Source organism: Rhea americana, unplaced genomic scaffold, assembly GCF_003343005.1.
Source record: "Rhea americana isolate MKP2758 unplaced genomic scaffold, rheAme1 scaffold_61, whole genome shotgun sequence".
NCBI lineage: Eukaryota > Metazoa > Chordata > Aves > Rheiformes > Rheidae > Rhea > Rhea americana.
This window is the reverse complement of record NW_028186768.1, coordinates 3,174,299-3,187,590: the sequence shown is the minus strand read 5'-3', so window position 1 is coordinate 3,187,590 and position 13,292 is coordinate 3,174,299. Positions and strand designations below refer to the sequence as shown.

Genomic DNA, 13,292 nt, shown 5'->3' with positions numbered 1-13,292 from the left:
TGGGGTCCTCGGCCATCAGGTGCGCTAGGGAAAACAAAAACAAAAACAAACAAACAAACAAAACCCACGAAGGCGAGGGCTGTAACCCGCGTCGGTTTGCTCTTACTCCGGGCAATTTTGGTAAACCGCGCTGTAACTTTTCACTAATGTTGCTGTAGCTGGCAGCTAGCATCGCTGTAACCTGTGGCAGGTCCCGGGGAGGGGTAGTGCGGGCGGGAGCTGCCGCGCTGCTTCTCCAGCTGGGGCTTAAAACGCTCCGGGAAGGGAACCGGAGCGAGGGAGGCTCGTACCGCGCTGCCTCGCATCCGAAATTGGATTTCCTGGCTGCTCTTCGCCGCCGGCCCGCGCTCCCTCTTTGGACTGATGTGACACCCGCGAGCTAATCGCGTTTCCTCCAGGTCCTGTTGAACCAGCCACCCCGAGCAAGATTTGCTTCTCTTAGCAGCTGGAGAGGGTTCRTTCCTAGCCCCTTCACCCGGACGGCCCTGCTCGGCCCCTGGCAAGGCCCTTCCTCCTCCTCTCCAGTGCCGGGGAGGGGAGATGACAGCAAATCTGCTTAATTTCAATCAACCCCTTCCAACTACGCTGCTTTGCACCCCAATCTCTGTGCAAACKAGTGTTGTTTACAGGCTGCAGCACCGTAATTCACTTTGCCCGTCAGCGCCGCGCGTCTTCCTGCGAGGAGCCTCGCTCCGGTTCCTGCTTGGCCCCGTGCTCTGCCTCCGCGGCGCGGCTAGGGTTGCGAGAGAKCCTGCAAGCAGAAGTGGCCCCGGTGAGCCGAACACGTGTTGTGCMGTTCATCTGCCCCTCGCAGCCTCGTGCTGCCGCGTTCCCACCCGGGTGGCTCCGCCGTCGCCTCCGCAGAGGCTGTTGTGGGCAGGGAGCTACGGCAGAAACTTGCTGCGGGAGCTCTATTCCCGTCACAGGCTTTAAATCATCGCCTGAAAAAGTCTTGCTTCATTTAGTGAGCTCAGCCACAGGCTGGTGCTGGCTGCTACCGTGTCCCAGCAGCTCCCAGATCTGCTGGCACAGGCCCCTGCAGCTGCATCCCCGAAAAGTCCGGATGTGGCTTGCACCATGGGCCACGCTCAGCCCTGGGGGGACCGAGCCCCTCTGCGGCTCTGCCCCGGCAGCCTGGGCTCGCAGGAGCCTCGCTGGGCGTGGAGAACCAGAGCGGCTGGTCAGCCTCGCCGTGGGATGCCCTGGCCGGGTGCTGGGGCTGCACGTGAGCCAGCGTGTGGCTGGCTCTGCAGCTCTGCTCTGGTCGGRCCAGCTCGAGATGCTCCAAGGAGACAGTGCTCTTCATGTGGTYGCAAAGAGCGACCCAGACTGTGGTGGATTAAGCCATTCAGTTGCTCCGTTGTGCAAGAGCAGGTGCAGCACAGGAYGTTTTCCAGCAGCCTTATTTACATGTATAAATACATGCAACATGCCAAGGAGGCACCTAGATCGAGCCTTAGACAGCTGCATGCTGGAAGTGCTGCGCAAGTGCCATTTGCAGGTTGGTGAGGACAGGACCCAGTCCCTCTGCCCTTGCTCTGTGGTCCTACCTTTCAGAGTTTCACCCTGGCAGCTTAGCTCACCTCTTGCAAAGGGGGATATTTTTTATGACTGAGCCCTCTTGACCTTCACATGCCATATCTCATACATCWGGATGCTGGCTGCAGTCAGCATGGCTGTTGTCCCCCTAAAAATCACATTATAGCGTCACTTTAGGGATGTGCTGCTGCATAACAGCRGAGCTTGCTGGACCAGGGTTAAGCCTTGCTCCCCCCATGGGAGAGGCAGGCACCGATTTCAGGGCAGCTCRGTCCCCATGGCCTTTGCCAAAGAGGCTTTGGGGGTGTTTCCCCAATGTACGGGCTGAATCAGCAGCTGTAAACTGTGCAGGGCCAAGCCAGCTCCCCATCTACCTGATAGAGAGGAATGAGAGGTTGTTGACCCAAGGAGCATCGTTTTGGCCTCACAGTTGCGCTAAGCACSCAAAGGCCCAAGGYCGAACTGGCTTCGGGCTGCAGCAARAGCTTCAGCAAATCCCTTYGGTTCCTGCTTCCCCAAAACAGCACTGCCTCCTCGTTGCACAGYGCTGGAGATCAATGGGTGAAGCATGCAAGGGAGAAATATAATCTCATTTAAAGGCTAATTATCGTAAATCTGTTGCCAAAGGAAGCTTAAAAGTGTGAGCCAATTGCACGTGCTAATATACTTTGGGTATATTTGTGTGGCCAGAGTGTGTAATTAGCGCCCATTTGCAGCATGAATACCTCTGTTTATTGGATGATATTTCTGGCTCCGGCAGGTCCSGTAGTCTCCCATGCAAGCGTGGCTCATCTGCTCGTGTCAGTAACTCTGCAGCTATACGCAAGAAGAGCCAGGTCTCTATTGAGGGTAGTACCTCCTTCGAGATGACTAACTCAGACTAGGCCTGGCAGGGAAATTCCTCCTAAGAGGAGGATAAGATCCTCTGCCACCACCTCTGTGTTTTAGCCAGGCATTAAGTATGGACCTGTGCTGAKACCCCACTAGGATCTTTACATGGAGAGGCTTGCCAAATGGGAGGATAAAAACCTAGAACACGTTTTTGTGGCAAAGAAAATGAGAATTGGCAGTTGTGGCCTYGGCTGTGTAGGTGGTTTAGCTAGAGAAGAGCCAAGGGCTAATACTTTCACCTCCTATTTCAGCACAGTAAATCTCTTTTCAGCTTCAAATGCACTGTAAAATGGTTCAAAACAGAGTTTAGTCACAGACCTAAAGCAAATATCACATGCATGTTCTTAACTTTCCCTTAAATGCCTGCTTTGGGTCATTTGGATATCTCCTTAGATCAATTCCAAGAGAGAATCTAGTGGTGTCACTGTCCAAAGGGGATTTAATATCTTTGTAGGTCTTGAGTAGACCTCATATAAGACTAAACAACGGCAGCCTTATTTCTAGGTTGGAGAGAAACACTGTTGGGACTGATACCGCCTCTGCCRGGGAGTTTTCCCTGGAAGGGACACCCCTGCTCTGGTAAAATCAGGCAGTTACGTATTTGGCTTTGGATGAAGCAGCTTACCAAGGCAATGTAACAAAAACTTGTGGAAATAGAGGCAAGTACAGGGTTCCTCAAGTTCTACTTTAACCACAAGCCAGTTTTGCTTTAGGCATCAGACACGATCCATCAGCCTCTGTGTCTATCCCACCTACCTATCATTTCAGGCCTCCTGAAGTCCTAACACCATGTGCTGGTTAGTGAAGTCTTGGGTTCMTGTCACCAGGGAGAATTCAGACTTTTTCTTGCTAGTCAGACGTATGCTGAAAGAACTGCTGGAGGTACAAATGGTCTTGCTAGAAGTCAAAGTGTTACCATGCCCAGTTTGCATGCCTTTTGGCCAGCTCAAGTGGTTCAGCTGACCCACCTCTGTGGAGGAAGATATGTGCACATAGTAGCAGCACCAAAGTTCCTCATCTGATTTCAGAAACTGGACAAAAATTACGCAATTTGGCAAAACCCCAGCTTATCATCACCACCCCTGCTGGCTCCGTCATGTCCCCGTGCCTTATTCTGGCTGGTAGGGAAGAGCTTCATGACAGCTTTTTGTGTCCCATGCAATTGTGGCATGGCCTCGGGTTTTTCCCAGCCTCAGTTGTGGGCCTGGTACTCTCCTCTGCCTGCCTTTTCTTACACAGGAGAGCACCACCGTGGACACCCTTCCTATACCCAGTGACCCGAAAGGCAGCAGGGCTGCAGGCTCAGGACAGACAATCCAGCTGTGCTGAGTGGAGCAGGCTGGTTGCCACCTAAAAGCCTCCAACTGCTGTTCCCTCTTTGAGTAATTAAGTTGATTAACCCTCCCAGTAAAGTCCCAGGTCGGCAGGTAGGTTAGCCTGCAAATGCACGAGATGGGGCAGAAAATAAGCAACATCCAGGTTTCATGCCTGYGCCAGCTTACTTACAAAGCCTGAGCGTTACCTGCAGCCTCTTCCTGCCCCAAGGCTCTCTTGGACTGGATTGACACTTAAAAAAGCTTTAGTGCTGATGAGTGCCAAGGGCATCGTCTTCCACATTCCCCACGCGCAGCTCATTACGGTGACCTGTCTAGGCCTGGCTGTTTGCAGGGGGGAAGCGGCTGCTGCAGAGCTGCTGTTTTCCAACCCGCGGAGAGCCCAGTGAGCTCCCTAACGCTCACCTCCGTGCCCCCTGTGCGAGGCAGCATCAAAGCCTCAGTTGCTCACCGAGACCACGCGCAGCTCAAAGCCAAGCAGCACTGGAATTTGCCCCTTTGAAGTTCTCAGCTCAAAGAAGCAAACCTCATTTAAAAGAAGAAGAAAAAAGAAGAAACCTTGCACTATGAGATTCAACAGAAGTTGCACATTCTTCATGTGGTTTGTGAGCATGAAAAGGCTGGTCCCTGGGTGGGATTGCCAGAGCTGCAGAAGGGGGGCAGACAGTGGCAGTGGAGCTTGATAGTGTTGCTTGGCCATTTGCTTCTCGTGTTGGGCACCACCTTCATCACCTGGCTCACACGTGGGCAGTTTTTGGTTTACAGTTTTAACCACGTAGTTATGGGGCCTCCTCACACCAGGTAGCCACATGCTGGGCTTCAAAAGCAGCTTTGCACCACAGCCTCTCCTGGTGGAGATAGCCAGGGTTAGGGCCAGATTGACACGGATCAATAGAGGTTCCCAAATCCTAGGCTTTATGCYGGAGACAAGGAAAATGTTGCTCTGAGTTTTTCCATCTTTCACCATTAGTCAGTTACATGCTATGAGAGGTGCCGGTCTCAGCCCAATGTGTAGTGGCTGGGCAGCTGTAGGAGTTGGTACAGCAGCCTTTGGAGAACAGCAGGGTGGTAATTGCATCGCCCAGCTGAAGATCTACGAGACTCAGGCATGTGTCCTCATTTTCCCCAGGCTCACTTAGCAGCTCTGCTCCCCTTGTGCAGAGCCCAGGGTGGTGACACACCGAATGGAGCGGAAACAGTTGCTGACGAGGAAATCCAGATACAGCCCAACCCCTGCTTGGCCTTCAGACGCCTTTCCTGTCCAGGAACAAAACACCCAGAAAGGCTGCTGCACCACATCTGCTGCTTGGTGTGCTTGCAGTGCATGTCCAGAGCGGGAGCTCAGCAGTGCCAGAGGAGGGGGATGCTGCTCCTCTGTCACCCTGAGCCTCATTCCTAGTATTCCYCTTTCTCCACATCTCTTTCAGATGACCTTCTACTTCTCGGATAAGGTGGTGCTGCTCTTTGACTTCTGGAGCGTCCATAGCCCCGGAGGTAGGCCACTAGCCCCAACGCAGCAGGGTGAACGAGCTCTCCCCATGCCGTCACAAGCCCACAGCACCCAGCGAGGAGCTCTCCTCACCTGCCATCGGGGTCGTGGCAGACGCTCCCCGGGGCGTTGGGGTGGCACCAGACATTGCTCAGAACTGCAGGTCCAGTCCTGCAGAACCCCGAATGAACAAGAARACCTCCTACCACAAAATGTATGCAATCCTTTTTTTCTAATGAGATACAGATTCTCAACAGATGCCAAACTATTCTTTTTGGAGAAAATAATGATGTTGATKGGCTTGTCTGCTCCTGGACCCAAATTAAGCTTTGAAACCAAGTCTCCCATTCACTCAGTGGCATAAGAGGTCTCAGCTTTCCATTTCTTTTTGTTTTTTTTTTTAAACTTTTCTCCCAAAGTCATATTTTAACTCCCATGTTCCTGCTGAGTATAAACACAGATACTTACTTTGTTTTCCAGAGCAGCTTGCTCCCCAAACGMATCTTAGAAATGGAGAGGGTGGTGGCTTGGATTTGGTTAAATACCCTAGTTTCCAACGCTACAAACATGCTGCCCATTGCTCCAGCCCRATTTCTGATCTCAGGAGTGCTCCARGCACCTCCATTCCCTTCATCCTATCCAACGACTTGCCCAAGCAGTCAGTGCTGGATCCCTGCCCTCTGGCCYCTTTGCCCTGCAGCGCTGCATGGGAAGGTCCTATCATACCATGGGTTTTGAAGGACCAAGCTACAGGAACAACCTCGCTCTGTTGCATCCCCTCAAATGCACCTTCCAGCCTCTGTCTGGTGGGAGATGGGCAGCCAAGGAGGTTTCTTCTTACAGGGATGGTGCTGTCCGTGCTCGTCATCCTGTTGCTTTCCGTGCTTTATGAAACCGTGAAGATCGGCAAGGCCAAGGTGCTGCACCGGGCGATGCTGGCCATCCCGCGCAGCCTCAGCCAGGAGTCCTTGGCAGAGCAGGATGAAGGGGCCGTTGACACCAGCGGCAGGCAGCACGGCACCACGCAGGGAAGGTAACGTACACCCAGGAGCTGGCTTTCACCTTGCTAGCGGTCCTGTGGGCAGGGGCCAAAGGGTTTATCGGGGCGGGGGGAGCCGCCACACTGAATTGGAGATGGGGTGTAGAGCCTGTGGGCGAGCGTAATATTAAAAAAAAAAAATGCTGTGAACAGGCATTTGTGGAATAACGTGYTCCCAAGAAGGAAGCATCTTTATAGCTTCAGCACCTTGTCCTGGAGGAGTATCCCAGCTCTTCCAGACAGTAATACAGCAGAAGGTGCTCTAGGAATTTTTCTGGTGTATTAAATGCTCCCAGCCCCTCAGTAGCCACCGTGGGCACAGTGGGAAGGACAGGAGCGCCGTGACCGCCTGCACGGGGACAAGCACTGCTGCAGCAGCGCGTTGGCGCAGGCACACCAAGCAAGGCTGGCCCAGGAGTCTCCCTTGCAGCACGAGCTGTTTGAGTCAAGGCCTGGCATTTTCATTTTGTATTTAATCCCAGACAATGCTTGAGGCTCCTCTTAATACCAGCTTGTTAATAACATGCTGCTCATTAATTCAGCCCTTAGAAATCGGTTTCTGTTTGCACTGCCGTTCGCGCCTTGCAGGTTGGTTCCTGGGCTCTGATCCTTCTCTGCATGCTGAAGAGAAGGGATTGCGTCGGGGACTGCATCATCCCCTTGCTAATGGGGCTTTGCTTCCTCCCCAAACAGGTGGTTTCTGTACCATGTCAGCCAGACGCTGCTCCACGTGATACAGGTGGTAGTGGGTTACATGGTGATGCTGGCCGTTATGTCCTACAACGCCTGGATCTTCCTCGGGGTGATCATGGGCTCTGCACTTGGTTACTTCGTGGTGTTCCCACTGCTCAACATGGGCTAGATGGSCTGGGAACCGTCCCCCTGCCACCGCTGTGGGGAGGCAGCCCTTTTCCTGGGAACGTGGCTGAAAATGCTGGAGGACGTGCTCAAGGCCTCCACCACTGCAAGTGAGATGAGGTCAAGAGGAAATGTGACGTCTTATCTTCTACTTTTCTTAAATAGCTGCTGTCACTTCTGCTGGGTCTGTCCTTGTCCCCTTGCTGTGCAGAACAGCAGCCCAAGGACCTCCTGCTGTGACCCTTGCTGAYGGCAGGACTGAGGTGGGGAGGAAGGCTCAGGGGGAGAAAAATCCCAACTGAACTGCCTGCTACTGCTCTGCTGCACTGCCACACTCCCTCCCCACCAACCATGCTGTCCTTGGCCACGTGGCCATCCCCATCTTGGAGACCTTTAGTCATGGGACAGAGGGACCCACCGCAGCTCAGGGTGCAAGTTGAGTGGGTAGCGAGTCCGGCTGRGGGATTGACTGGCTCTTAGATGCTCAGTTTGTCTTTATAAGATGCTCAGGGAAGGAGAAGCTTTGGGGAGGGGCAGGAGAGGGGTTATGGCGTGCAGACCTTGGCCTGCGCAGAGCAGGTCTCCCACCAGCCCCTTCACACTGTGCCTTTTGGGGTCCCGGAGAACAAGCCATGCGCAAGCATGCCCAGATGCACATTGCACTGCGGGCAGAGATGTGGGTGGACTCCGACTCACCTCTGCACCTCATTTTTAGCACCTCAGGGCCAATGTAGCTGAAGATGAGCTGCTGTCGCTGGGGTGTGCCTCTGCACTGACGCATTCAGCRCGGCAATGCCGATGCAACAGATGTTGCTGCTGGGTGCCTCTTGCTTCTTTCTAGAGATGCCCATTTTAATAAAAGCACTTCAACACTTTGGTTTGTGTTCGTGTTGTGTGGATGTCACCTCCAGAGGTGCTGTAGGGATGCCTCAGAGACGTGACACAGCACCCAGGCGATGCTGTCCCCAGCCACATTTCCCCCCCACCCCATGAGGGTCCTCTACTGCATAACCCTGCACCTGGGTAGGGTTGGAGGAGCTGTCCTCTCCCCAGCAGTTCCCATCACCAGAGTTCCCATAGGTGCTGCCTTGCATAAAGGGCAACCATCCCACCATAGCACAGCACAGGGGGGGCTTGTGGCACGCTTTGGGACTCTGCATAAAACAACTCCATTCGCCCTTGGATGGGTCTTGCATGAGCCCTGGAGCTGCAGAAACTGCCCCCAATGCTAGCCCCAATTCTGCACCTCCATCTCAYAGCCCAGTGCTGGGAGTGAGCTGTTTGGGAACAAGCAGAGTCTCCTCTGACTTTAAATAAAGCTTTTTTTTCCTTTTTATTAATTATTATAAGCATATTTTTAAACATTTGTATAACATTCTTAATAAAATATCTTGGAAGAGACAGGGTTTTTTTAAGTTCCCAAAGCAAGGCACTTTGGCGGGGCCTCCCCAAGTGGTTTAGACCGGGCGTCCCCCATTCAAAGACAGAAACAACGGCACTTAAAAAAAATACACGCAGAAGTCGAGATTATCTGCAGCAGGGGGAAGAGCCGGGCTCCTGGTCCTACACTGTGCACACAACTGTGGTCTCAGCAGCCCAGTTGCGAGTCTTGCCAAGTCCCGTCAACCACCTCGCACATGCTTTAAGCATAGCTACATGGAGTTTGTGTCCAAATATCCTCTCACCTTCCCCAACTCGTGAACCTTGCCCTTGGCAGCGGCCCCGGGGCGAGCTGCTCTGGGAGCAGAGCTGTTCCCTGCAGTGCCCCACCTGCAGCTGGAGACTGGTCTGATGGCCCTTGCTTTTTTTCTCTCTGTGGTTGGAGGACACTTCATTTGAATGAGGTCCCCAAAGGGCAGAGTGCAGCACAAGGAGCTTTGCCTGCGCAGGGAGGTCACTGGCTCATCTTATAAAAACTACCGTCTGGCTCTGCTCAGGCTCCCCAAAGCCTGTGGAGCACCAAAGCTGGCTGCCTCCTAAATGTTTCCCCCAAACAAATCTCTGATAAGGGCATCATGTATTTGCCAAAACCTGCAAGACACAGACAGCCCAGGAAAAATTCAGGGAGCTCCGCTGGATGAGACCACGATACCATCCATGGAAAGGCTGCATATCCCAGCCAAGAAGCGCACGGAGAGACCAGACCTGGGGCCACCCACAGCAGCTCAGTCTTCCAGGCAAGGCTGGAAAAGTGACACCTTCCTCCACAAAAAAGCTTTCATGTTAGCCTTCAGTAGCTGCTAGAAAACCCTAGGCGTAGGCCTCAGGGCAAGCTGGAGGGCACAGCCCTGCTCCTGGGAAAGAGCAGCTTCGGTGCAGGGGGCTTTGTGCCCACCAGCTGCTGCACACCGTGGCCCGGCCACCTCTGGCGACACTCCTAGAGTGGCAATTAAAGCTTGTAAGCATTGCTGTTTAACCAGTCATACTCCTCGCTCTGGCCCAAACCTCCTGGCCTCCTCCGTGCTCCTGCGAGACCTTTCGTCTCCCCTGATCACGCTCTGCAAAGCCTCGCACTCCTCTACCAGCCTCTGCAGACCCCTCTGCCAGGCTCTTCATCTACCTCCTGCAGCTCTCTCCCCCATCAGCACTATTTAGGGGAGAAGGAAGCTGTCCATGAAACGCCCTCCCTTGGGCACGTGTGCTTCAGTGCTCCCCAGCTAGCTGGCTCCAGGAGCATTCCCGCCAGGCTGCCGGTGCAGGGAGACTCCCAGGAAAAACCTCATGGGCTTGGGCAGGAGAAGAGCCAAAGGTGAGCTCCTGCCCATCCTGAGGCGAGGGACAGGTCTGGCCTGGCCAGGGCCCGGCGTGCCAAGCAGACYGCGCGGCTGGCCGTGGCGAGACACTGCATGCCCAGGCAGCACCCTGCAAAGCCAGCCCAGCCCCAGACTCCCATCCTGCTGTCAAAGTGGGTCTCACTCCCACGTCCCGGCAGCCCCCAGCACCGGGGCTCAGTCAAGGGGTGCAGCTAAAGCATCTCTGCAGTAGAAAAGAAGAAAACAACACAGAAGAAGGATAGAGCAGAGTGCAGAGGATGCCCTACATTGATCTGAGGGCCTCTGAGGAGAACCCCCTAGCCTGACCCAGTGAGACCACTTGGTTCTGGTCAGCCACGCACAGCAGCGGAGACTCCCTTCCCAGTTAGGCAGTAATGTCTTGGTGTTTCCCATCCCCTCCCTCTCCCAGAGCCCTGGGCTCCAACCCCGAGAAYGCAGCAGGTCCTAGCGCTGTGACCGGACCAGCCTACAAGCATCCCCACCCTCCCCCCAAACTCCCAGTGTCACCGAGGCCAGTCCACCCTTGGCGCCCCGGGACGTGCCCACGCGGAGGCAGCCAGGCTAGAACTCAGTCTGCACCGCCTCGCCGCTCTCCGTCGTGCCCACGCTGCCCGCGGCGGCCGGCTCGGTTGGCTCCGGGCTGCACTCGCTGCCTGGTGTTGACACCACCTCTCCTGTCTCCTTGTCGCTGGGTTTGTGGCTGTCTGCATTGGCCTGCTGCTCGGCTGCTGAGGGAGCGGGCTCGGTGAGGGCCGTGGGCACTGCCGGTGCGGCACGGYGCATCCCTGTTCCCACGCTGGCCAGGCTCTGGGGAGGTGCATCGCACGTGGCAGAGCTTTCTGTAGAGGTGGCCTCCTTGGACTCTTCCACTGCYGGCTCCTTGGAGGTACTGCTCTCCTGGGTGATGATGGTACCGTTCGTCAGCTGTTCCTCTGCCTCAGTACCAGCAGGGCCTGCGGGTTCCKTGAGAACCTCCTCCTCCAGCATTTCCCGGATCTCCTTCACACTGCCAGGGGAGCCTGATGTTGCCTGAGGGTCCGACTCCTCTGGCTCGTGCTCCTCCTGGGAGGTCTGGTGCATCAGCGCCTCGGTGCCTGACTCATAAGGCAGAGCCCCCTCATCATCTTGGATGACCGACACCACTTGYTTCGCCCTGCGGCGCTTGTCGGCAGCCGGTTCGGTGTCGGACTGGCTGCTGTACTCCTCTCCCCAGTCGATGGGGATGCCCTCACCCAGCAAGTGGAGGTTGGGGTCGCTGTTGTGCATCACCATGCTGTCACGGTATAGGTTGTGCTTCCTCTGCACGGCCGCCTCTTTCACAGCTGGGACAGCACAGAGAGAGGCATCAGATGATCTGCCTACACAGGGCAGTGCTTAAGGGGCCCCTGGGCAGCCCACAGATGTGGCAGGGTCCCTCCTGGCCTTCTTAGCATGTAGAGTGAGCATGTAGGTACCCGAGGCTGAGTGCTGCCTCTGTGCCTGGCTTGCAGCCACGGCCAGCTGCAGTCGCTGCAGAGATTTGGGAGCATGCCCTGCCTCTAATGAAGAGCTCATGAAATGCCCACGGGCGACAAACAGGGCACAGAGCAGCTGACAGAGGGAAATGCAGCTGTACACGATGCGGGAAGACAGAGGCAGGCTGCCCCAAGTGCCTTGGCATGGGGAAGTGGATGGGGCTTGGCAGATGGCCCCAGGCAGGGTAGGAGAAGACAGAGTGAATGTTTCCACCAGGCCTGGATGGGGGCAGTGTGGGGAGAAGGCCATTACAGTAGAATGGATATGAGCTGGACGGACTGCCTGGACGGAAGACAGAGGACCTCATCCCACACTTCCTCCCCTTCCAAGACAGTGCAGAGCTGACCAGGGTCCAGGCTTCCCTACCACCCTGGAACTGCAGGGCCCTATCGCCTACCTTGCATGATGTCTTTCATGACGGACTGCAGCACAACCTCCTCGTAAGTATTTTCCACAAGGATAAAGCTGGCAAAGTCCTCAAAGATCAGCTCTTGGAACTTGGCTAACTCCTGCCGCAGAAAAGAGGTGAATCAGAGTTTGCCTGCCCAGCAGATCCAGTGACATCTGCCTTGGAGCCTGTCCATGATGCTGGGCTCTAACCCACCGGGGCTGGGGAATACCACCCTCCCAGTGGGCATGGCCACAGCCTTTCAACTACCCCAAAGAACAACAACAGGCAGCAAATCTGGGTTTGCTGRGTGCAAGGTGGAGGTGCTCGGAAATGCACCATCAAGGCTTTCCAATTACTTGATTATATAATCTTTCATGTTAAACTAAGGCTGCTTTCCCACCTCTGACCAACTCAAGTCCAGTTAGATCAAGAAGCGGAAGAGATCAGGCCCATCCGTAGAGAGAGGGGGATGCTCAGCTCTGGTTGTGTCCCCCCCCCTCTCCAAGCAGGGTCCTTCCATCCCCTCTTTGGCTCTTACCCCCTTGCAGGTTGGTGCCAGCTTTTTCAGCAGGAAGGGGATGGTGATCTGGAGCAGGGCTTCCCTGAAGAACTTCTTCCGCACAGTGCTGCTGTCGTAGTCGTATTTCTGCAAGGCGAGCAAGAGGGCAGGGTCAAGTTAATGCCACGGGGAACAACACTGGCAGAGGCAGTTTGTGGCTCTCACCCACTGCCATGCTGCCTCGAGGCTGAACGTTAGCAGCTCCAGCTGCACCTACACATTTAGGATCCAGGGCCAGYGACAAGGCCCCGATGGAGGAGCCGCAATCACAAAACCCTGGATTTTTGGCCCCCAACCCATTCTCACAGGTGTGTGTGGTTCCTCTGCCTCTTGTCCTCCCATTCCTCATCTGTCTAGTACACAGGGACATCTGAGCTGGGCAGCACCCAGCTCCTTCATTTCTTCTCTCCAGAAGCATTTGGGCCTGTGTCAGTATGGAGTGGCTTTTATGTTGACATATACATGTGGTCAGAGGGAATCAAAGGCATCTGGTTCCTCCTCAAGGTTTTTCCTATCCACCTGCCCTTAATCTCAGCAAAATACGTAACAGTCTCAATGTACAGAAATATTTTCTCTGAAAACCTGTGTTATAATCAGAAATGTGACTCCTGACCTCTTTCTCAGGCTCCCAGCCCTCTGATGAATGCCACCTCTCAAGAAGGCACCCATACACCACATGGACAACCCACAATCCACCACCATGCCACTTTTCTGCCTTCCTCACCTTGAGCACTCGCTCGAGGATGCGCTGGATTGACTTGCACAAGTCGTCTTTGCCCTGAAGCTTTCCCAGCTCCTGATGGAGGAGGGTCTCAAACGTGTGCACAGCGTTGTCCATTTGCTATAACAAGAGGCACACCATCAGCACTGGAGAGAGACCCCAAAGGTGGCCAGCCATGGCAA

At 54.8% G+C, this 13,292-nt stretch overlaps 2 protein-coding genes across 2 annotated transcripts in view; one reads left to right on the top strand and one right to left on the bottom strand.

Annotated features, from left to right (window-relative positions):
* The first annotated feature begins 4,371 nt into the window (after positions 1–4,371).
* On the top strand, positions 4,372–8,025 carry SLC31A2 (solute carrier family 31 member 2). The gene is made up of 3 exons (XM_085320053.1): positions 4,372–5,258; positions 6,097–6,286; positions 6,986–8,025. The coding sequence occupies exons 1-3, from the start codon at positions 4,949–4,951 to the stop codon at positions 7,152–7,154; spliced, it is 669 nt and encodes a 222-aa protein (XP_085176179.1). The 5' UTR covers positions 4,372–4,948; the 3' UTR covers positions 7,155–8,025.
* Positions 8,026–8,456: 431 nt separating this feature from the next.
* NIBAN2 (niban apoptosis regulator 2) overlaps positions 8,457–13,292 on the bottom strand; it is a 46,923-nt gene continuing 42,087 nt past the window's right edge. Inside the window, exons 11-14 of the mRNA XM_085320134.1 lie at positions 13,114–13,230; positions 12,369–12,476; positions 11,837–11,948; positions 8,457–11,246 (exon numbers count right to left, since the gene is read on the bottom strand). Of these exons, the coding sequence (XP_085176260.1) occupies positions 10,486–11,246; positions 11,837–11,948; positions 12,369–12,476; positions 13,114–13,230 (1,098 nt within the window). The 3' untranslated portion in view covers positions 8,457–10,485. The remainder of the gene's footprint in view (positions 11,247–11,836; positions 11,949–12,368; positions 12,477–13,113; positions 13,231–13,292) is intronic.